General features: G+C 38.7%; 2 protein-coding genes across 2 annotated transcripts; both read right to left on the bottom strand.

Annotated features, from left to right (window-relative positions):
• Positions 1-12,634: 12,634 nt before the first annotated feature.
• Positions 12,635-15,293, bottom strand: DSEL (dermatan sulfate epimerase like). Its single transcript, XM_069730988.1, has one exon. It carries the CDS (start codon positions 15,291-15,293, stop codon positions 12,780-12,782), a length of 2,514 nt encoding a protein of 837 aa, XP_069587089.1. The 3' UTR covers positions 12,635-12,779.
• LOC138642672 (dermatan-sulfate epimerase-like protein) lies at positions 12,635-16,400 on the bottom strand. Its single transcript, XM_069730989.1, has one exon. It carries the CDS (start codon positions 16,398-16,400, stop codon positions 15,411-15,413), a length of 990 nt encoding a protein of 329 aa, XP_069587090.1. The 3' UTR covers positions 12,635-15,410.
• Between the last annotated feature and the right edge of the window lie 8,499 nt (positions 16,401-24,899).

Below are 24,899 nucleotides of genomic sequence, written 5' to 3'. Positions count from 1 at the left end.
TGGTGCTGAGCAAATTTTTCTTTGCAAACCATGAACTAAATCTCAAGATGTTTGAATTCGCATGAAACTGCAAATTCCAGAAAAATCACATTCTTCATCCTGTACCTTAAGCATTTACACTGTACAATAATTGTGAATGAGAGTTCTAAAAAACACTTGTTTCATGATTATCTTGAAATATAAGCAGGCAGCTGATCACCAGATGAACGAGCTCATTAATTGGGTGAAAAATCTTTTGAGCAGGACTCGAACTGATAGGAACTATGACAGCCTATATGCAGTGAGATGTGTATTATAAGTCGTTCATGCACATTGTTTGCTTTAGTCTGCCATTTAAATGACCGCCAATCTGCAATCATATTGAGCTGTTGTCCGGTCCATGTATACGGAGACTTAAACAGCTACATTGAAGAGGTCTGCGCAAACCACCAGATATGTACAGCACTGTGTTTTGCTTGTGATCTGCAATCTCACCCTGTCCAAAGTAAGGCATTTTTTCCTTTCTGTCACTAAGCATCTGCAGCATTCCCGTTATGCCTGTGATTGCACATATGTTATGGCTCTTGCTAGTGATAATTGTAGCAAACATCAGGCAAGGGACTTAAATTCTATGATAGACCTTTCCCCACCTCTGGACCTAGACATTAAAGAAGCATTCTCATCCAAGTTTTTATCACCTTAATACATTGCAATTATCATATTGCATAGCACTGTGAGCTTATAATTGCTTATGTTTAGAGATGAGCGAACTTTTTTTGAAAATGTTCTCCAATCTCAAAGTTGGCAAGATTGTTACTGTCAGTCAGAGCGCTGTGTGGTCATGCACTCAGATGACTGTGACCTGCCGTAAAAAGCATGAGATTACTACTGCCATAAGCCTACGCCTGCTGTCGCTAATAACAATGGAGGCAGGCGGCGGTTGATGGGTGTAATCATCAGCTGAGGCTTCTGCTCAAAGTAAAGAAAAAAAATTAGAATAAAAAATACATGTTGAAATAAAAATAGCGGTACCATAATTGAGAATACTCGGGCTCATCAGCTGATGCAACTGCTTTTGCTGTGGTGGACAGACGGAGGAGTGGCAGCAGCAGAGCAGTACGTCACAGGAGGTAGGATTCGGCGGCTGTGGTTAACTCCTGTGCCCACTGCTAAAGAGAAATTAATATTCATTGCATTCGACACTCATGGGCATAATATCTGATGTTGCTCTGCCTGTAGTTTGTTGCAGCCTGAATTTTTACATTGTCGTGTTATTTAACCTACTCAGTGAATGCATACAAAAATTACAGTAATGTTTTTTTTACTCACCCCATCTTAAATAAGTGGAATAAAAACTATTCAAAAAATGCACCCAAAATAGTACAAAAAAATCAATGACAAAAATAAAACCTCAAGCATATTTGTGAAAAAAGCTTATATGTTTCCCTCCTTTTAGTTCCTTGAATAAAATATCACACTTACACTAAAAATTGGGGTTAGGAAAGATGACAGTTTATTAAAAAATAAAACTTTGCACCCTGTGACTAGAATTACTTAGACATTTCCTTATAAATGTCATTGATTTTAATGCACACAGTATTGTAGTTTTTATGGGTTGTACCCTGTTTTAAAGATGTCGCATTTCATTTGGGGTCACTTTATTTTAGAGTATATCACAAAGATAATGTTAATGATTCAATTTGTTGAAGCACTAATGTACTATTTCAAAAGACAAGTTTTTTTTTTACACCAGAAGACTTTTACTTATCATTTTTACTTTTAAATAATAATGCATAGAAATACATATGTACTTCAAAAACATATTGCTTCTTAGTAAAAGATACTGCCAGTAAGGCTTTATACGAAATCAGATCAGGAAACCTTATTGGATAGGAACACAAGGTTGATGTCTGGGACCCAAAATAAACTTTTTGCCTTTTTTGCTTATATAGCTGCAATAGTCTCTATTGCTCATTACAGCTGTGGTTTTAAACCCTTCACGACCTTTGACATATACTTACGTCAAAAGTGTGCCTCTGCATTTTATGAGGGCTCTGATGCTCAGTCCGCATCTTTCCTCACACTTGATGTCTGCCTTAAGGTACCGTCACACTTAGCGACGCTGCAGCGATACCGACAACGATCCGGATCGCTGCAGCGTCGCTGTTTGGTCGCTGGAGAGCTGTCACACAGACCGCTCTCCAGCGACCAACGATGCCGGTAACCAGGGTAAATATCGGGTAACTAAGCGCAGGGCCGCGCTTAGTAACCCGATGTTTACCCTGGTTACCATCCTAAAAGTAAAAACAAACAAACACTACATACTTGCCTACAGCCGTCTGTCCTCCAGCGCTGTGCTCTGCTCTCCTCCTGTACTGGCTGTGAGCACAGCGGCCGGAAAGCAGAGTGGTGACGTCACCGCTCTGCTTTCCGGCTGACCGACGCTCACAGCCAGTACAGGAGGAGAGCAGAGCACAGCGCTGGAGGACAGACAGCTGTAGGTAAGTATGTAGTGTTTGTTTTTTTTTACTTTTAGGATGGTAACCAGGGTAAACATCGGGTTACTAAGCGCGGCCCTGCGCTTAGTTACCCGATGTTTACCCTGGTTACCAGTGAAGACATCGCTGAATCGGTGTCACACACGCCGATTCAGCGATGTCTGCGGGGAGTCCAGCGACCAAATAAAGTTCTGGACTTTCTTCCCCGACCAGCGACAGCACAGCAGGGGCCTGATCGCTGCTGCCTGTCACACTGGACGATATCGCTAGCGAGGACGCTGCAACGTCACGGATCGCTAGCGATATCGTCTAGTGTGACGGTACCTTTAATCAGTCACCAAGTGCCTTTAACAGCTGAGCTGCTCCGCCCACGGATGTTAACATGTTAAATCCTGCTGTCAGTCACTGATAGGCCAGGGTCACATTTGCGAGTGTGATGCAAGAAACTCCCACTAGTCTCTCGCATCAATACCCGGCACTGCTGCCAGCACACAGGAACGGAGTGTGTGGCTGCATGTATTTCTATGCAACCGCATGCTCTGGTCACGAGTGCCGGGTATTGATGGTAGAGACTTGCGCGAGTTTCTCGCATGACACTCGCAAGTGTGACCCCGGCCATAACAAGAGTTCTGCACAAGACCCCTGTGCATATCATTGTGAAAACCCTGTGAATGCTGTCTCGTGGCTGGCATTCATTAGAAATTGTGATGTTTGATATATATAGCTGTGCTGAAACACCTCTATGTATAGCACAGATTATCATAGCTTCAAATTTCCTAAGGGGACTATTGAAATCTGTAACAATTGTGGAAAAAAATGTTTTTTAAATTATGAAAAAACACAACAGTTCAAATCATCTGCTTTTTGCCCCACTGAAAATAAAACAACAAAAAAATACACATATTTGGTATTGATGGGGTCAGAAATGATCGACCTATCAAAATTTCAATCTGATTGGTAAACGACGTAACAAGAGACAAATCAAAACGCCACAATGTTGAATTAAAATTCAATATGAGATGATCAAAACATTGCATCTACCCAAAAATAGTATCAATAAAAGTGTCCGTACTCAAAAAATAAGGCTTCACTCAGCCACAAAAATGAAAACCAGGAGTCTCGAAAAATGGCAAGATAAGCAAATTTTTTTTTCTTACAAATTTCTGAATAAAAAATTCACCACTTAAGTAAACAAAACCTATACATGTTTGCTATCTGCGTACTTGTACTGACCTGGAGAATCATATTGTTGGGATAGTTTTACTATATGATGATCATGGTAAATAAAAAACCCTAAAAACATTTGTTGAATTGCACTTTTTGTTTGCAATTTCACTGCACTTGGAATTTTTTCCCCATTTTGCAGTACACTATGTGGTAAAATCACTGGTGTCATTTAAAAGTACAACTCATCCTACAAACAACAAGCCTTCATACTATTATTATAAACAAAAAATAAAAAAGTTACGGCACTTGGAAGGAGTGGAGAAAAAAACAAAATTGCAAAAATGGAAAATCACAAGGTCATGTGGGGTTCAACCTGTCATTTGAAAAATGCTATTAATCTGCAGATATGGGTTAATCTGCAGGAAATTAACCTTCTGAACCTGTCCAGCGATGAAACTTAGACCCTTCTGCCAGGAAAAAATTAAATTTATTTTTCCAGGCAGCGTTCGAGTTGTAGTCTTAGTCATGGCGCCACCGCTGGTTCAGTCATTGCTCTATGTATAGACAGCAACAACTTTAATTGCATCTCTGACACTGACTGTCAGCAGCTTATCATTAGGGCTGTCTGTCAGTCACAGCCAGGGACGGGGTTACAGCGCATTTCGCGTCGACTTCGTCAGGGGACCCCTGATGAAGCCGACACGAAATGCACATTGGGGCTGCACCGCGTGATTCTCCTGGCACTGCAATATGGATAAGGGACATGTTTGATTGAGCTTATACCTTGGCTGACTAAATACGAATGCAGGGGATTTGTTTCATGGATCTTTATGTATGATATACTAATTAAGTAGCCTCTTGATGCTCCCTTGTCCTACTGATTTATACAGCACTTAGCACTTTATCTATAGACTTTGCAGTGGTAGGCGGCCACATGGTTGGTGTTCACTTTGCTTTTCCTCGCTGAGCATGATATATGTCTTTGTTGTACTGTTCTTGTAAACAATTGTCTGATCGATTATTTGTAATCTACTATATAATTGTCTAAGGGTCACTTCCGTCTGTCCTTCCTTCTTTCTTTCTTTCTGTCACAGATATTCATTCGCTGATTGGTCTCGGCAGCCGCCTGTCATGGCTGCCGCGACCAATCAGCGATGGCCACAGTCCAATTAGTCCCTCCCTAATCCCCTGCAGTCAGTGCCCAAGCTCACAGTCAGTCTCACCCTCCGCAGCCGCCGTACATGCCCCTCATCATCCCCGGAGCTGTCTGATCACCGGTAATCACCGATCACTGCGCGGTTTTCCCTCTCTCCTGCTATTCATTACATGGTATAATGTCACCGCCAGTGATGATGTCACCAGTGATGACGTCACTCCCCGCAGGCGCCGCACACGCTGTCAGCTCACCTGTATGTATGCGGTCAGCGCGGCCGCAGGCTCCCGGGGTGGTGCGGGGACATGGTGACCTCCTCACGGTACCGGAGCCGGTGTCTCGGGCTCTCCTGCAGCGGCATCTGTGGCGGAGATCCGGAGCATGAGAGGCGCCTGGTGATTGGCTGACATTGCTGTTGTTTTGCTGAGAAGGAGCAGGGAGGAGGGAAGCACCGGCCGGAGGAGAAGGCACTGGGGCTGGAGGCTGCTTCTTCCTTACTACTGTGTCTTGCACCTTACTGTCCTATATTCCAGCCCATAGTTCTAAATTTGGTGACTACAAGTCCCAGCAGTCTGTCCAGAAGGATGATGGGCATTATAGACTCACACCATACCTTCGTGTTGTGTTTTTTTTTGCTGGGCAATATACTACGTGGCTGGGCAATATACTACGTGGCTGCGCAAATATACTATGTGGCTGGGCAATATACTATGTACCTGGGCAATATACTACATGGCTGGGCAATATACTACGTGGCTGGGCAATATACTACGTGGCTGGGCAATATACTACATGGCTGTGCTATATACTACGTGGCTGGGCAATATACTATGTGGCTGTGCTATATACTACGTGGACATGCATATTCTAGAATACCCGATGCATTAGAATCGGGCCACCATCTAGTAAACTTCTATTTATCCTTTTTACCATTTCTGGATGTGTACTCCATTCTTTCTGGTTAGAATTATTGCTATGAGGAGTGTTCTATTCTAGTGATGTGGTCCCTCTATCTTGGGCTCTAACACGTTTGTTTGAGCATGATTAAGAGGGGTAATGTGTCCACAGTGGGATGTATTTATTCCTGCAGGAGAGGATGTATTCACTGCTTTTATGCTCATAGTAGAAAGCTGGAAGCGGTTAACGGACAAATTAATAGCTATAAAGAAGATTATGCACAATATAGGATGACAGAATGAGGTGATGCTGTATCTATATTTGACCTTATATTTGACCTCACATTCTTTTTTTAATGCACCATTAAATAGTGCAATCATTACAAGGAACAAATAAAAAGCAATATAAGTAATATATACAGCCATTCAATTATTAGGATCAGGAAGCTTGGAGATAATGCGATTTTTGCTAGTTGCATCTGGCAGCAATTTACTCACCTCTTCCAATTAAAAACACATGCACGCTGGGCTGAGACAGAAACGCGTGTGTGTGGGTGGGTGCGCTAGAAGGAAGAAATGTCAAAAATGTATTGCCATTGGGTCAACAAGGGTAAATATAAACATAAAATATGTACATATATACAGGTTACATGCATTAATCAAAACAGATCCATCTTATAGGCACCAAGAGTACACCAGAGTGTCCAGTAATTGCATAAACATATATAGGGCAAAAGGTCTGGAGATTCTAGTGGTATAAATACAGTAGGAGACAAGAAAAGAGTCAAAGGTCTCTGATCACCTTAGTATCTTAGTAATATATATATAGCGAGTCCTTTTTTAAGGATTTGAGTGATGCTGTAGAGGATTTTAGAATTGTAAAAGGTTGGTATCCCATAACATAAATGAAACCTGTAATCACTCCAAAGGTCCAAGGGCAAGTACTAGATTGTGTCGAAGCGGTATGTGACCAGTAAAGAGCTGCTGCCCTGTATGAGGGACCTACAATGGGTTAAAATGAGAAATGTAATTAGCCTGCAATAAGAATAACCATGAAACGTTTACTGATTGTGCCAAGTTTAAGAGAGATCATAATAAATAGAAGGGGGTAAGGGCTTAATATGCATGTGGTCCCTTAGATATTGTAAGACCAAGGTAGGGATAGTGTTGGCCTCAAGTGGTAGAACCTGCGCTACGCAGGAAAGGACTTGGCATCAAGTGGTGATGAAGTTCCCTGTTTACCTGTGAAGTCGTGTCTGCTGAGTGGCGCTCCCGCGCACTGCTAGTACTGGCGTGCTCAACAGAAGATGGTCAGGATATTTAATGTGAGCTGTGACCGCCGGCCTGGAAGTGCATCACCTGCTAGGTGTATTCAGGACATGTTACTGCACCTGCGTGGTGGTTGTTAGAGCCCACAATCCCACAATCACCCACTATAAATTTATCAATATAAAGAAGCAGTTCTCCCTATAAATGTAAAGAGAGGGTGGATGCTACAGGGACTTCAACTATGTGGTCCTGCAAGACAGTAAAAATATTGAAGAAATTCTGCATTACATGAGTAAAATAGAAATAATCTGTTGTGTTTAAAAATTTCTGCTGTAACTGAAAAAAGACCCGAAGCCAAGTTGAAAATTCACATCAAAGGATAACAAAAGGAACACATTTTCAACTACTGTCCCTTATTTTTTTTGCCGTGCACTTACAACTCCTGGACCTAAAGAGTTTAACCAGAAGCTCCAATAATCTCGACACATGTGAGAAAGCCAGGCTATAGGAAAGGAAGGGTGTCTAATACTATAGATTTACTTCATGTCATGACATCCAATTTGAATGGATGACATGTTTAAAAAGCGGAATTTTCAAACTTGTTGACGTTATGCTGTTATGATAATTTTAGATTTTGCAAAAAGCGTGATAATGTACCTCATGACACCCTGTTGTGTGAGTTTCAGATGCACTGTTAGATGTAAATGGCACATATTGTAAATTAACCAGTGTCAATAGTTGAGTTAAACAGGGATCTGGATTGGAATAGTTGCAAAAGCAAAGACAAATTGTAAGGTAACTAAATCACTGATCATATCACCCAGAAAAATATGCACCCTGTCTCTAATTAATTACTGATTAGAGTCTTCTGCAGCCAAATTGGCTCAGAGGCAAAAACAGTTGAACTCAACAATTTTTTTTGTGGTGCTGAAAATGAATACGATGCTTAAATTTGCCGATTGGCCCTAATTTTCAAGATCCAGAGGAGGTTATAATTACTATGACACCTTTCATCTATTTAGCCTATTGAGCCTTCAGTAGTCTATCATCTTAGGGTGACCAATCAAAAACGCCAACTCAGCTCCATGATACAATCCAAATTACAGTTGCATCACCTACTTTTATAAATGCTATCTGTGTAAGGTAAATAAATAAATCTAGAAGTGGGAAAGAGTGAGAACAATAAGGTGATACCCTATGGAGAAAGAGTGGATAAGTGGTTACGCTCACCTCGTAGAGTTGAGACAACTCCTCTGTAGGCATGAAGAAAAAATGCTGCTTCTGCCCCGTGGCTGCTGGATAAATCCTCTAGGAAATGTTGGATCCAGTTGGATGAACACACAGGTGGGCTGCACTGCCAGAGTAAATCAATTCTTAAGAAATGATGATGAGACTATGTTTTTTTATGCACAACCATTTCAATGACATACCGGCGTGTTAATCAAGTGAAAAAAGTAGTCAATGAGATGACAGTATAAGTCACTGAATCTCCATGGAGCCACAGACCGCTCTGTATAGACAGAGACTTCCGCTATGCACAACAGGCAGGTTATTAGCAACTAATTAAATAGTCCTGGATAACCCCTTTGAGTTTGGTAATTATTATTTTTATTTTTTTTATATAAATATTGCACTGGAAATGAATGTATTTTTGCAATAATAAATTTACAGCAAAAATCCACAGAAGCTCACATGTAAAGCGCTATAATAATAAATAATAATAATAATAAATTCCTTAACATATGAAAATATTTCCGAAGATGAAATTTGCAGTACGCTAATTGTGATGCGGAAATCTTGATTTTCACCACAGATGTTATTTATTTCAATGCACAAGGTTAAACCATCACTTAACCTGAAGCTCAATGTATTTCAAAATTGTCATGGAAAACAAGCAGATTTTTCTGAAACTTTGCCATTAATACACTGGAAAAATCCACTTTGGGAAATTACCACTATGTTTGACCCCACCCTATAACTCTCATGTGTCAGATTAGAAACATTCGAACCCAATATCCTGTCTTGGGTGGATAGTGGCCCCTTGACTAGATCACTCCACCTTTGATAGTCCTCTCATCAATAAGTAAGGGAAAGCTCATATAGTCAAACTATGATTTTACTCATGCTGCTCACAGTAGTAAAAGAAATAAAAAAATCCATAAGGTAGTAGGTCATCTTTAAGATTTACTCTTCTCTTGTGTATAAAACGCCTGCTACTGTTAGTGGCTGACATTTCAGTATCCTGAAGAGCAGCCATTTGGCATTTGATATGACATTTTATATAAAGCTATAAGAAAGGTGAGAGAGAGGTATGCAAACATAAAAAATGAAATGTCATAAGTATTATTTAATGGAATTCTAAATGATCATTTTAATCCTTAGATATGAATAACGGCTTCACATCTCTATCCAATAGAAAACTGGGACTGAGTGGTATAAAAAAATTGTAACTTGACCGGGCTTTAATGGCTTTGCACACCACAATCACATTAAAGAGGTGGTTCAAACTACTAATCAATATTTAATCCAAAATGCCTATGTTATGCCATTTAAAAGATAACCCAATCTATTTTCTAATATATGTTAATTAAAAATTCCCTTGCCTTCACTAACTACACCATCTAACTGATTTTCTTTTCACTTGTGGGGGCCAGCGCTGGTATTGCAACGAGTGTGTGCACTGACAGTGTGCTCTATTGCCGACTCATTATTACTAATCTGAGTTGTCAATTGAGTGCACTGTCATTGTGCACATCACAAGGTGACATAGCAGAGACTAGCCCAGCCCCTGAAACGAAGGCCACTCTTGATACTTCCTGTCGGCAAAGGGGCAGAGGCTGCAGCATTTACCACAGCCTTGTCGCCTGAAGGCGCTTCATTTGAATATCTCAACATGCACTGGAATTCTCAAACGGAGTGTCGTCAAAAGCAAAATTGTAAAAAATAAGAAAAACATTAAATAGACAGGCATTTAGGAAGGAAATTTGTATTTTGGCCCACCCCTATAACTTTGTAAGATACAACAAATTTGCCCGTTTAGATGCCGGGATTTTTATTAGTTATTGCATACCCTTTTTAACTTTATCTTTATTTGCAGAGTATAATAACTCTTGTTTTTTTAAGGTCAAGTAGTATAATTTACCAGTATAATTTTCATGTAGGTATAATCAAAGTGTAGATGGAGTATCAAATTGTATTCCATAAATAGGTTGCTCAGACTAAGAAGCAATGCTTGCAGACCTTTTATGCTGAATTATGACATTGTGTGATGCACACACTGTCTTTATTGCAATGTATTCCCCATGCGAATGGGCAGCCACATGACCACATGTATGCGACCAGCATCTAGTGCTTTTTTTTAATACTCCTCTAATGAGAGAAGCTGGATGAGACTAGTCAGCATGCCACTGTAAGATCGCAAACTGCATTCATGTTGTCATGTGACCACCACTTGCATGAGGAATAGAGGAGAATCATTACAGTGTACGCATCACACATTGTCATGATCCATCAGTTTTCAGTCATATAAAGTTTAGTGACAGCAGAGTTTGCTTCTTAGGGTATGAGCACACGGCATAATTTAGATGCCAGAATAGTGGCTGAGTTTTTCCAGGCAAAGCCGCCTCAGGAAAATGCTATCAGTTTTGCTGATGTTCTTGTGGTAGCTCCACGACCAGTGGCCTTCTCTCGATGCGGCTACATATAGAGAGCACACAGCTTTCCTGTCAGAAGCTGTCTGAATAAGGAGCATGTCACTACTTTTAACCATAATCCTGTGCATTGTGTTCATTTTATTGGGTATTTTTGCAACGCTTTTTCTTGCAGGTTCTTGGTTTAATTCACCTCATTGTGCACATACCCTTAGACTGGACAATCACTTTTATAGGACTCAGGACACCTATTCTAGTGATTGGTGTGGGCTCTCATATATTTGGTTCTTACAAATTTACTGCTGTAAAAAGACCAATCAAAATTGCACCATAGAAGCCACATCAACTTTTATACTTTTATCAGGTCATAGTAACATTTTACAGGTGTTACTGTAAGGTTAACCTGTCAGGAGCTCTCATACACTGACATTTCAGCAAAATGTACATTTCTTACAATTTTGATACCAGGCTTCTGTTATGATACCCACAAGGAGCCTAAATGAAAAGGAAAAGTTAGAAAAAGCATATTACTTTAACAATCCTTGTTTAATTTTGCAAATCCACAGTACAGGACTTTAGTCTTCGACTGGCTAAAAGTAGATTTTTTCTCACACAGGAAACAAGGTAAACATATATAAATACACAGAAAAGAAGGTATGTACATACTAGAATGTCTCTGCTGGCGTACCCATACTTGTCTACTCCTCCTGTACTTTATATCTAGTCCAATCCCATCCCACTCTTCCCCTCCTCCTATACAGTAGGGTGTGAATCAAGAGTATGCAAAAAAGGGAAATATATGGGTGGTAGTCGCGCTATGAAAACAGGGATGTAAGTGAGCTGCCTAGACTACAGAGAAAGAGAAGAAATCTGATGGTTCCTGTGAAAATAGAGCCCTGGGTGTGAGCAATCAGATTTTTGAGAAAATATGGGACTACACTGTGATACCTACAAACTGTATTCCTGATTATTAGGAAGTGAAGGGACCTGTGATAATTTCTAGCTTTTGGACCTTGCAGTTAAACATGTCTGAATTGATAGACCAAGCTCATAAGATAGTTATTTCCTGTTTGATTCATAAATGATAAACTAGAACTAAATGAATTCCAAAAAGTTCAATTAAATATAAACCTCTAAATATTTACATGGAGCAGTAGGAAAGATTAAAGAGAATATGTCAGCAGATTTCTGCTAGATAATTTCAGGGCAGCATGATGTTGGGGCTGAGACTCTGATTTCCATGATTTGTTGCTTATTATGAGGTGTGTCGCTGTTTTAATAAAAATCTGTGTTTTATCAGCAGTAAACTATTACCACAAATGTGTCATGCCTACTAGTCAACTGTTCTGTGTAACCCAACCACCACTACTGATTAGCAGCTGTCAATGCGCAGAAAACTGACAATCAGTGGTGCGGTGGGGTTATACAGGGACCAGCAGTCTGAGCATTGCTAGAGATAGAGCTGAGAAAACAGTGATTGTGCCAAAGTTACAGAATGCTGACTAGCAAATAACACATCATTGGAAGGTATCAGCCCCTACATTATGCTGCTTTCATATTACAGAGCAAACACTTGGCATAATATTCCCTTTACTTTTACAATAAACAATAATGCATACTCTTACACCAGTTTTGATGTTCATGTGCTAATTGTAGATGTTTTCTTTGGCAAACAGTGGTCAACATGGCCTCTCTGACAGGTCAGCCTTTACTCATCCCATTAATCAGCAAGCTGTGATGTTTTAGGCAACTTCAGCAATTATCATGTTGAGCTATAGCGTCTAGACTTTGTCTCCTACATGCATCAATACGTTTTTGGTGCCCACAGCACCGTCTTGAGTCCTCACTTGTCCTAACAGGAACACCCCACAAAATTAGCAATGTAGATGCTCTGGCTTAATAAACGCATTAAAACCTAGATACTAATTAAAAACTAAAAAAAATCAATGATTACCAAGTGATATTTTATAACACTTTGACAATGCAAATCATTTCTTCAGAGCTTATTAAGACAACATACAATAGAATAAACAATATATTTCTTTATTTTGATTGACGGTCATATGGAATATTAAGATACAGTATTTAGTGCAAATGATTGCTGACCTGCAGCATATAGGGGCTATTATTCTCATAATCAGTACTCGTAATAATGATAATATTTGGCTTAGTCTCTAAATCTTGCATATCCAAGTTTATCCATTTGTGCCCAGCATATGTCCTCAATCATTGCAATATCTTCTCTAGCCATATTTAACTTCCACATGTTTATATTTGTAGGTGAAATTTCCCCTTCATGGGGGAGATAAAATAAGTTTGTTAAGCTTGCAAACATTATTTGATTTAAATTTGCAGGAGAAAGAGGAATGCCAAAAAAACTATATATTTTTTGAGTAGTTTCTTCAGGGAAATTTACAATGTCCTCAAATTTAATCATAAGATAGCTTTTTGATTGTAAATCATTATTTATTCGAATTGCTGCCGCAGTATTGGCAAACCATACGTGTGAAAGTTTTGTCAGAGCGAGTGATTTAGGATTAGCAAGCTCTTCTTTTAAGGAGTCAAATTCAGGAGCATATCCGGCAACCGACGTACATTTTTCCTTTTCTTCATCTTTGTACATGGATGTCAAACGCTGTTCAACATTCTTCAAAGAGAACAGACTTGGACTACTTTTATACAACATTGAATAAACCCAAGCACGAGGGTCTCGTACGACAAATAATGCCTTTAGCTGAGGTCCTATAAGTTTTTCGATAAATGGAAGCTTTAAAGTCCAGCTACCACTGCTTAAAGCAAGCACTGGTTGAGCTTTGGGAAACAATGTTAGGTGTTTGCGTAGTTGTCTAACATAGTCAGCATCTTTGTCATAATATCCTTTGTATCTAGTTCTTTGCTCAGAGAATGGGTCTCTTCTCTTATATCGTCTTTTTCTATCCCTGGTAACTGTTAAATGGTGAAAAAGCTTAGGCTTTAGGGGTTCTTGTAAATCAATATTCTGTAAATGAAGTTTTGTGTTCTGAAGCAATGATTGAAGCCAACCTTGAATAAGTTGAAAATGTCCATCAGCCACATCAGATCTAGTCCATTCACATGGATCCACAAATGAATCAATTTTGCATTCTCCCTCTGGAATGTCAATGTAAGCTGTAGGAACCTTAATATACACAAAATCTGAACTGTTGAAAAAGAGTTGTCTTAAAATGTCAGCTCCCGAACCAGGTAGAGATGTAATTACTACAATAGGCAGATAAGACTGTACGCCACTTTTCTTAATACCATCTGTATCTTCTCCCTCACTACTCCACTTTGAACAAATAGGTTGAGTACATGCTGTCCACACATCAACTAACTCAAAAACCCACAGTGTTATGATCAATACTAGGATCCAACGCATCAACTTACCAAAAGGAATATAGAATCTCCAATGAAATGCTAAAATTCCCAAGCTTGCACACAATATTAAGCCTATAATCAAATTGACTTTGAGGCCAAAGTGAAATACATTCATACTAATTAATTTAGTTGCTTTCTCAATATGTTCAACACCCAACCCAAATCGTACTATTTTGTTCAGATCTTCTAACTTCGCATATCCCCCAAACCCAAGAATATTAAATCTGACCTCAAGATCATTATATGCTGTTACTATAGACACTACATTTTCTGTATTATTAACTTTAACAGATATTTTAACACCATAGTTGTTATTGTCTAAGAATTTCAGATCTGACACATTAACATACGGTCCATTAAATATGTAAGCAACCCTGGATATTTTTTGATTTAACGGGAAGGTAACATTTACAAATTGTGTCCAGCGCTTTTTGAATTCTGCTGTCTGCTCAGCTTCCTGGATCCTGCCTAATGGACTATTACCATTTGAATCTATCCAGATCATTTTGTAATGGGCATCCCATATATCCATCATAGCACCATTGAATTTATTAAGAAACCTAAATGGAACATACTTAAAATCAATATCTAGATTATGAAAAAAGGCACTGACTAGAGAGAGTGGAGAATCTTCATGCTTTTCAATATGATCGACTACAAGTAGTGTCTGCTGATTTATAAGCAGCAAACAACGGTAAACACTTTTTAGCTTCATGGAAGACGAGTAAGCAGACACTGCTTCGCCACTTACAAATATTGTCTCCCCTTCCTGACTTGCTGTGATAACCTCACCTGCTGCATCTCCAGATTCATCTGTTGTCCATTTTAGCCACTGTGAGCATTCACCAAGTTGACCTTCCCATGGTTTATTGCACTGACTTGTAGGGGAAGGCGCAAAAGCTAAAATATTATTTAAATGACTTAATTTTGGTCCATACAGTGCCTCTGAAACAAAGACTTGTCCATTAGGTGCAAATGTGAAAGAATTTTGATCAGGATGCTCATGACCAGGATTGAAACTTCTCCATCCATCTATCCAGGAATATGGCTGAAAATGAACAATATCATAGACTGCTCGGCCGCCAAGTTTTCCGGACTTGAATGAAAGAAATGTGTTAGTTTGAGTATTGGGCAAACCAGCACCATATGTTACAACTCCCCAATTAGGAAAAACATACATTTTTGGTGAGCCATAATCAACTGGCGGATGGGAGGTAAGTTCAGGATTATACCACAAATATTCAGTGTGAAGAGTGCTCCATCTCTGAGCTGTGGATGGTACCATTGGCCCATCTTTTGGTCTGTGTTTTCGAATCTGACTGGCCAACCAGTTTCCAGCTCCATTCTTCAAGATGAAGGTATCCAAAAACACCAATTGGCTTTCTGGTCCATAGAACCAATTTTAATTAGAATCTGCTATTCCGACAGTTCTTTGATAACCTGGCAACAAAGTAGAAAAGTAAAACCAGAAGTGCATTCTCAACCAGTTGTTGTCAAAATGATTCATACCAAAATGGCGTTTTGCTAAAAAAACATATTGTGTAATTGATTTTGCTGTATAACTACCATAGGCAACTCCTTCATCAAGTGAACCATCAACAACGTGATTTAGGAGAAACATTGTTTTTTCCATCACATCAACGACAGTTTGTTTCCACACATTAGCTTGTTTTAATTTGTGCTCTTCCACAACTAGTGCTCCTGTAAGCAGCGCAAGCATATTAGTGGTTTGGTGGTTGTGGAGGAATTGTTTTCCCCATGCACGCACTCTGGAACATTCATACAATTCATTACTAACAGTTTCAATTTTCTCCAAATACCTTTGTCTTCTATCACTGTCAAGAAAACGGTATAAAAAGTCAAAAGCTGTGGCGAAACCTGTCAAAGAGTGTGCAAGGGGCACCTCATCACCAGGTGCATTTTGAACCAGCCAGTCTTTGTAATTGACCATTCTGTCCATATATTCCAGTGCAAAATTGAATGCAGTTTTATCATCTGGAAACAGCAGACAATATAAAGCCAATGGTGGCAAATTATTCCCATAAATCTCATTCCATTTAGCTGCAAAGTCAGCATGATTTAGAGGGGGCAAGAAGTAAGATGGATTAGCCAGCATCTTGTTAACTGCATTTCTAATCGCTCTAAATAAATGTAGATGAGTGGTGTGGGACCTTTGTCTCAGTCCTTGAACATCTGCGCCATCAAAATATAATCTTGGATGCGTAAGAATGTTTTTCTGCTTGAAACTAGTGGTAACCTCAAATAATCTGCTGTATGGAGTGATATCAGCCTTCAGAGCCATCCAATCATCAGTAAAATTTCTGCAATAGATGGGTGACAGAAAAATAAAAATCATTGAGAAAACAGAGTGTCCTACAACATTTAAAGCCATGTTCCATTTGGCTATAAATCAATTACACACGTCTTATTATTTTCTTCTGATGTTTTAGATAACTGTTGGGCTCTTTGGATATTTGGATACTTGCTATTATAGTAGATTAGTAAATTCATATCAGAGACTTTTTCACAATTAGGATATATTGATTACAAATTACAATATCCATTTGATGGCTTTTCTTTGAGAGTAATGATTATGTTTGCAATACAATAAGACATACACATTATGCAAGTTATAGTTTTTAGACTGTCTGTGATTGCTATGGATACTTTGCTATATGCCTGAACAGTACAATGGTGACATACTGGGTCTTTGTGAAGTTTATACATATTTGCTCACTTAAATAACTATTGAGAACAGCAGCCACTTTGCTTGGTGTTTTATGAGTCATGTCTTGAGTGACTGCCAAAAAGCATACGTGAAAAGGATTTTGTGCCATTAATTCATTTTCCTGTTGTCAGCAATTAAAAAGTCGAACACGATGAAGAAAAGCTTTCATTTTGCGTTGTTATATTAGTCAAATATTGTTCTTCTTTACTGTTTTTCTTTTGTTTCTTTTGCTGCAGAAGTAGAGATAATCCGGGAAATTCAGCATCTGGCTTTTCAGTTATTTCAATTTCCTATCTTCAGCTGTGTAAGTCTTGTATGTTCTAAAGGAGAAAAAAAAAAACCTCATGAAATAATGCCAAAAATTAGCAAATGTGCAAACTCTAAAAGAAAAATATTTTCACATTAGTTCAACAGATTTTAGGATTCATTAATGCCCATACAAAAAAGTAAATGTACTTCAATTTCTAGTAAGTCATTTATTTTTTGTAAAAAAAACATTAAAGGAAATCTATCACTAGCACAAATCCTCCTAAGCTAGCTGAAGTGATGTTTGTTTCATTACAAATACATTTGCAGCAGCAGTTCCCGTACAGAGTTTCAGCTTCCATCTCACAACTGCAAATATTCTTGTTGTGTTTGTAATGAGATGACATTTAAAATAATGCCTGGGGTGAATCCATCTTGTAGTTCTTGTGTAATCAGTTTTAGAAGTTTTCAGCTAATGATATGCTGGTACTCTGGGGTGGGACTGTAGCCAGAGAAACCAAGGAAAGACGTGCCCATAGGCTGCCCCAAAGCACAAACAGTCTGTCTCTATGATGAGGAACATTTTTGTGCTTTGGGTGGCCTGTGGGCAGGTCTTTCCTTGGTTTCTCTGGCTTAGAGCAGGAAGATAAGACTCTGCCTACAGTCCTGCCCCAAAGCATGGGCATATCATTAATTGAAAACTTCTAACACTGATTACACAAGAACTACAAGATGGATTTCTTCACCCCAGTTATCATTTTATTCAGTATAACAATGGCAACATGACAATGTCTCTAGTTTACTTAACAAAATCCTGCTGACATGTTTGCTTTAAATAGATTTCAGTTCCATCCAGGCTACATAGCAGGGAGCAAAACCTTAATAAAAGTTAACTTTTGATCTCCAAGCCTAAACTGTAAGAATTATTGCCCCACGTCACCAGCAACAAAATTGTGGAGCCGCCAGACATCAGAAGCGGAGACAGGGAGGGTAGGCATTGATATAGATTTCACATAAGGTACTGAATCTTTTTACCAGAAATTTCGGAATTTTTCCAGGGTGCCCATATTTTAAGGCATTTCAAATATGCATTTGAATCCCAAAAAGCACATTTCTTAATATACGTATGAAGGTGTTTGCATGTATTGATCCACTCAGTCATCAGCTTGTTACCAGTAAAGGGGAATTTAATATTGTGCAGCTGCAATCATATCTAGCAGCTTGCATATGTCTTGAGAGAACCAGATCTCTATAATTAGCTCAACGAAATATATTTTAAGGGTTATAGAAACTGAATTATGAGTTACTCAACAAAGTGTTCAGCTTATATCTGGCAATTGCTTGAGTATATTTCAGCTAATCACTTGCAGTACCTCAATTATGTAGATTATCAATAGATTTGTTCTAGGCAGGATGTTGAGTCAGGCCACCTAATCAAGGGAGGAGCTGTGGATGCTCGCAGATAGGAGGCGGCTTGTAAGGCTCCCATTTTGCAGCCATGGAGAACTGACCTGGCCAATTAACCAGCAAATGTATTTGATCATCTCTACCAGTGGCTGCTGAATCTTATATAGGGCAATATGTGAATAGAGAAGGATTGTATCCAAGAATCTATAGATGAATTAAAGATTGTCTTTTAAATAACTTTCCAAAATTTCTAAGCTTCCTGTAAAATCACGGAACTTAGTGATATTCATATTTACACTTGAGCATGTCGTCTAACATGAAACTCATAATTTAAAATGTAAATTGAACTGAGCAAAAATATATTTGACACATTTTACATATTTTCATATTATGCAAAAGTAAAGAGCACCTCATTTGCATTAAATAATAAGGTGAATACGAGAGTGTAAGTTTCTTTTTTAAACCATTTGTTTTTTCAAAATTACTGCTATCTTGTTAAGTCTCTAATTTGTATAAAATTAGCCAGGGAGTTTGTAATATCCAGATACTGAATCAAATGTCTTAAATTCTGCAGTAAGTCTTTCATAAATAAAACAACCATAAAATGTTCTGCCAAAATTTGCTTGGCAAAATATATCATTACTCTCCAGGTGCATGAATATTTATTTTTTTTATGAGTTCTTGTAATTACTTTACCAAATGATGGACTCGCTCAAATCCATTATCTGATATATTTTGCTGTATAAAATCATGTCATAATAGTCCATGATTTTTTTCATGAAAATGAACTCCTTTGATAACAAAAAAATGTCAGAATTTTAAATATTTAAAGGGCAAAAGCAAACTGGTATGTTGTCAAAATAAGATCAAATTGAAAATTTATTTGAAATATTCTTTTGGCTAAAGATGAACTTGTAGAAAACGTAAAGGTATTGGCAAAACAAATACTGCACACATTAAAACTATCTTAGTTTAGTATTTACAAGAAATCCTATTAAAGGGATTGTCCAGTCCAGCTAAAAGTTTGCAGTAACTATATGTGCCTGCAGCCTTCAGTGTACGCACCGCACACTGTCAGGATTATGCTGTGTAGGCATGGAGAACCACAATAGATGTGCTCGGCCTCTCTTGACTCGTATTGTGCCCATATTTGCACTTACATGACCTCTACTTCTTTCTGGCAACACCAGAGAATCTTGACAGCGCGTTGTGTGTGCACTGTAAGGATTCAGAAGTTTGGAATCACATAGAGCAGAAGACCAGACAAACACTTTAATGTGACTTGATAAGAAAGGAAATACAAACATTTGCATTTTACATCAGAAATATCTTGCTGGTTTATATTTTCAACCTACTAGAGTGAACACTGCAAGAAACTTTATTTAAAGGGAATCTGTCAGCAGGATTTCATACACAAAACTATTTACATGCACATGTAGCTCTTTCAAAGCCGAGTCCAGCAATACCTTTACATGGACAATCCATTCTTCCCTTACTGAGAAATCAGCATTTGAATTTATATGTAAATGAGTCTAAATTAGTTTGGTAGATCTGAAGCCTCTGTAACTCCAGCTCTATTCCTCACCCAGCTCTACTTCCTCCTGCTCGACTGATCCTTTGGTTAAAGTCACGCAGCACAGACGATGTCAGTTAAAAAGAAGGAGGCAGCGCTAAGTGGGGAATCATTTGGAGTGACAGAGACTTCGGATCTACCATAGCTCTTCAGCCTCATATACATTTGAATTCAAATGCTGATCCCTAAGTAACAGAGGAATGAACTGGTCATGTAATGGTATTGTTGGAATTGTTTTTGTAAGAGCTCCATGTACAATACAAATAGCTTGGTGATTGAAATCCTACTGACAGATTCCCTTTAAGTGGAAAAGATGTTAAAACCATTTATTTTTTCGAAATTACTGCTATCTTGTTAAGTTTCTAATTTGTATAAAATTAGCCAAGGGGCTGGTAATATCCATATACATTCTTGAACAAAAGCCATAAGCTATCAATCCTAAAAGCATTCAAATGCCATGTTAAAGGGAACCTGTCACCTGAATTTGGCGGGACTGGTTTTGGGTCATATGGGCGGAGTTTTCGGGTGTTTGATTCACCCTTTCCTTACCTGCTGGCTGCATGCTGGCCGAAATATTGGATTGAAGTTCATTCTCTGTCCTCTGTAGTACATGCCTGCGCAAAGTAATCTTACCTTGCGCAGGCGTGTACTATGGAAGACAGAGAATGAACTTCAATCCAATATTTCGGCCAGCATGCAGCCAGCAGGTAAGGAAAGGGTGAATCAAACACCCGAAAACTCCGCCCATATGACCCAAAACCAGTCCCGCCAAATTCAGGTGACAGGTTCCCTTTAAACATGAGGAAGCAGTAAGGCCAATGCTGTGCAACCTTGAGCAAATCACTGTCTGTTTCTCTCATTGCCTCAGGTGCCAAAATATTGTAAGCTCCCAAAAGTGGGTATTTATTGTGTCTGCACTATCTATATACGGTGCTCGTTGTTACTATAAAAATCAATAAACGCCTTTTTATAACTAAAAAAACATTAAAAGTGACATCAAATACAAATCGATTTGAAGAAGGTATTCTACAAACTCCTCATTTCTCAGTTAGTAATAAATGCTGAAAAGTAACCAAATTAACTAAATTATTCACAATGAGTTACATTGGAGTATCAGAGTGGGGAAAATTCCTATTTTCTATGTCCGTAATGTCAAAAATCTTTTATATTGAAGTATAAGGAATAAGGCTGGTTTCACACTTGCGTAATGCAAGGCGGCGGAGGGCTGCGTACTTCCTCCGTTAAGCCCTGCCCACTGCCGCACCTCTTTCATTCAGCTCCGCATACGTCTGCATGCGTTCTACGTACCTATCTTGTGTAGACAGGCCATGCGGATGTATGTGGATGCGTCTGCATGCGTCGTTTTGATGCTGCATTGAACTGCGTGGAACGCAACATATTGCATTTTGATGTGGTCGGCGCAGCGTCAAAATGATGCAAGTGGATGCATCTGCATACATCTGCATGGCCTGCATACCCTTTGTTAAAGATAGGTACGCAGGACACATGTAGATGTAGGAGGAGCTGAATGGAAGAGGTGCAGTCTAGACCTAAGTCTATTGTTTTAGCCATATTAGAGTTGGAGACCGAGACCAAATAACAGGGCTTCCCAATGCACATTTTATGATGCATGCTTTCCTCTGTTGGACAAGAATGTTTCAACCTGGTGAGTTTAAATAGCGTAAGACCATGTGTCATGTAGGTGAATGGCACCAGTAACACTGATCTAGTGCATGTGCTTGATTCACAGGAAGAAAATCTGGCCACAGTCCCAGCAGTTAATAGTGGCTAATAGTGGTGAGCGCATTGTTTAAAATTTGAATTTGTTGGTTTAGCCAAATTATCCCTTAAAATTTTGTTTGTGTTGAATAAATATACTACTATCACATTACTGGAAAGTTTCTAGCTGCTCAGAAAATACATGTATAACTTAGTTTTAATAAGCGAAGAGTGAGAGAATGATCACTGATAACCAAGGTAATGTCCACCACTGAACAAGGTATAATATTCCTCTTGATCAAAAAGAGATTCACTTAGAACCACACATTTCAGGAAACTCAACTAGAATTTGATCCTCTGTGGATTGACCTGTTCATTTCTATTCACCGTGTATGCCAAGGATTGCGGTAACAAAGGATAGCCCACCTGTGCACTGAGCACATAGTGAGACACCAAAGTAAGGCACAGCACTACTCGGATTTAAGGCGAATGTGCTTGCCAAATGCAGGTTTAAATGACAAAGTACACTAGTAAGTGAGGGTTACAGTGATGATTAAAACATACTTAACAATGAAGCTGTCCCATTCCCCACAGTGATATTCCACAATAACTGAACATAATGTTAAATGACTAGTGAATAAAGTGACTCGTGATTAAAATATCAACTCAGTGTATGTGCAATAAATATGTTTCATACATTTGTTAATCTAATCTACTTTTAAAAAATATGCATAACCTAATTTTTGACAGCCTGAACCGGGTAGATTCCTTTCTTTTTCTAGGCTCAAAAACTATGTCATTACGTAATTTAGTATATTAATAATATGGAGTAAATTGAATTCACTGTTTAAAGTAATTTTATTCAGAGGTTTTACAAATATGGATAACTTTTGCAAAAATATAGAGTGAAAATGTTTGTTATAATAGGGACAAAACCCACATTTGGGTGCATACATTCAAGAGTTATATGTGTGACTGTAGGTTAGAATGGATGCCATTGAGGCATATAGGGACCCATTGTAATAAAACAGGATATTTTGCGGTGGCAATCTGTATTGTGCTGTGCTTTCTTATACAGTTAAAGAAATCTCTTTTCCCTGCATAAGTTATCCCCCTCTTTAATTATTTACCCAACTGCTCTTCTCCTTTCCCCATTTCCTGGGACTTTGCGAGGATGTAGAATTGTAGTTCTTATGATGACTCGTGCATGGAAAAGAGACTTCCTGTTTCTACAAAGAGCTTGGAAGGATTCAGCTTGTCTGTTTTTAATCATGTTATATCACAGACCCAGTGGAAAAGGAAAAATTAGTTGGGTAGAAAGGCAAAATGAGCAATTGTAAGTACACAGTGATATATAATATAATGGCTGCAATATAATAAGATTGATGGAGTGTTTATTTAAATAATTCTGTAGATTTGCCAACTGGAGGGTAAAAGAACACATTTAAAGCTTCAGTCAGGTCAAAGGTGGATTATAGCAATGCTAAAGAATATGATGGGAAAAGCTCCAGACCTATACTTTAGACTTATGCATTTAGTCTAATGCCTTTTTTTATTAAACTGCCTGAGCTTTGTTCTATATGATGTTTATATTATATGGTAGGTGGGTGGTGCTAAAGAAAAATATTCTGGTTTCCAAGTGGCTACAGCCAGGAAGAAGGGAGGAGAGCAAAACTCATGAAGATGGAGATACACATCACTGGCGACTGTCTTAAACACTAACTCAAAGAAAAGTTCTGTAGTAAAAAGGAAAATGGATACTCTTCAAGCCAGTCTTCATGCTTTTATAACATTCTATATAACAATTATACTACAATAACATTTAGAAAATATTTCTCTATTTTCTGAGGCTTGGGCTCTGTATTTAATTTTCATCGTGCCCTAGAGTAATGCTTCAGATGACTGAGTCCACCATCCAACATCAATACCTATATACAGTACCCAAATTTACACAAAGCTCGGGTATTGTTCCAGTATTAACCCTTTCATTTCAATTGAAAATCACTTTAATATTTAAAAGCAAATATAGAAGGGGCACAAAAAGCTCCTTACTTGTGGTTTTAAAAAGAAACACATGTGTTTATGTATGTATCTAGCATTATTTATGTCCTACTTAAATATCATGAACAGATCCAGTATACACACATTGTGCCCATCTGTTCTACAATCATTCTATTTTTTTATTTTGTTGCTGTGTAACAGTATAGAATCTGATAGCTGTAGAATAATTATATATCCTTTTAGAAATTACATTGCAGTGGAATTTAATGTATACAATAAATGGAAAATGGATTCCATCTTGTACTTTAATTAAAACCATGCAAATGAAAATCAAATTAACAAATGTTGTGATGATGACTAATGTGTGCACCAGGGAAACTGGTCAGTAAATTAATTGTCTCAGGATCACAAACCAGATCCATAGATGCTAAAAATCTTCTGTTTTTGAAATGTTACATAGTGATTAAAAAATACTTACACACATATTCAGTTCATAATGAAATTTTCAGTCTAAAAAAATAAAGATAACCTAGAATAAAACCAAGTGAGGCGATTAAGCACTGATTTTACATCAGAAAATTGGCATGATAGTGTGACGCCCGAGAGACCGGGGTACCCAGCACCGGACCAATGGGGTCTGTCTCTTGAGGGGGATGTCACGGGTGGCTTGACCCGGTGCTGTGGCCTCAGGCAATGCACAGTGTAAAGGGTATCGTGAGGGAACAGGCACTTACTTGATCAGCAGCAGGTTCTCCCAGCGGTGATGATCCCAATCCTGGATAGATGGCTATTGTCCAAATGAAAGTTTGAGGCACTGAAACGTTTAACCAGTTTACTTTAACAAAAAAGGATTTACAACCAGTCCTGTCACCGAAGTCTGTATGGGAACTCTGAGTTACTTTGACCCTGCCGGGGTCTTCGCCTCTTATTGTACGCAATATCTGTGTGGCCCTGCTGCTGTATGTGAACTGGCTGCCGGCCCAATCTGTCCCCTCCGGGTCCTGGTTCGACGGGCAACCCGAGTCCTTTTATCGGCTTACCCCCTCCGGGAGTACCGCTGAACTCTGTGTCTGTTGCTGCGTCCGACCCTAGTGAAGCTGATATCACCTCACGTTTTTCCGGTTGCTGTATTATATGTAATGAATACAGCCACGGATCCGGTATCCGTCTTTGCGCCTGTTCTGGGTAGTGATTAATGCTACCCGGTTCTCACAATG

Source organism: Ranitomeya imitator, chromosome 6, assembly GCF_032444005.1.
Source record: "Ranitomeya imitator isolate aRanImi1 chromosome 6, aRanImi1.pri, whole genome shotgun sequence".
Lineage (NCBI taxonomy): Eukaryota > Metazoa > Chordata > Amphibia > Anura > Dendrobatidae > Ranitomeya > Ranitomeya imitator.
Note: the sequence above shows the minus strand (reverse complement) of the source record. Positions and strands in the feature narration are given on the sequence as shown.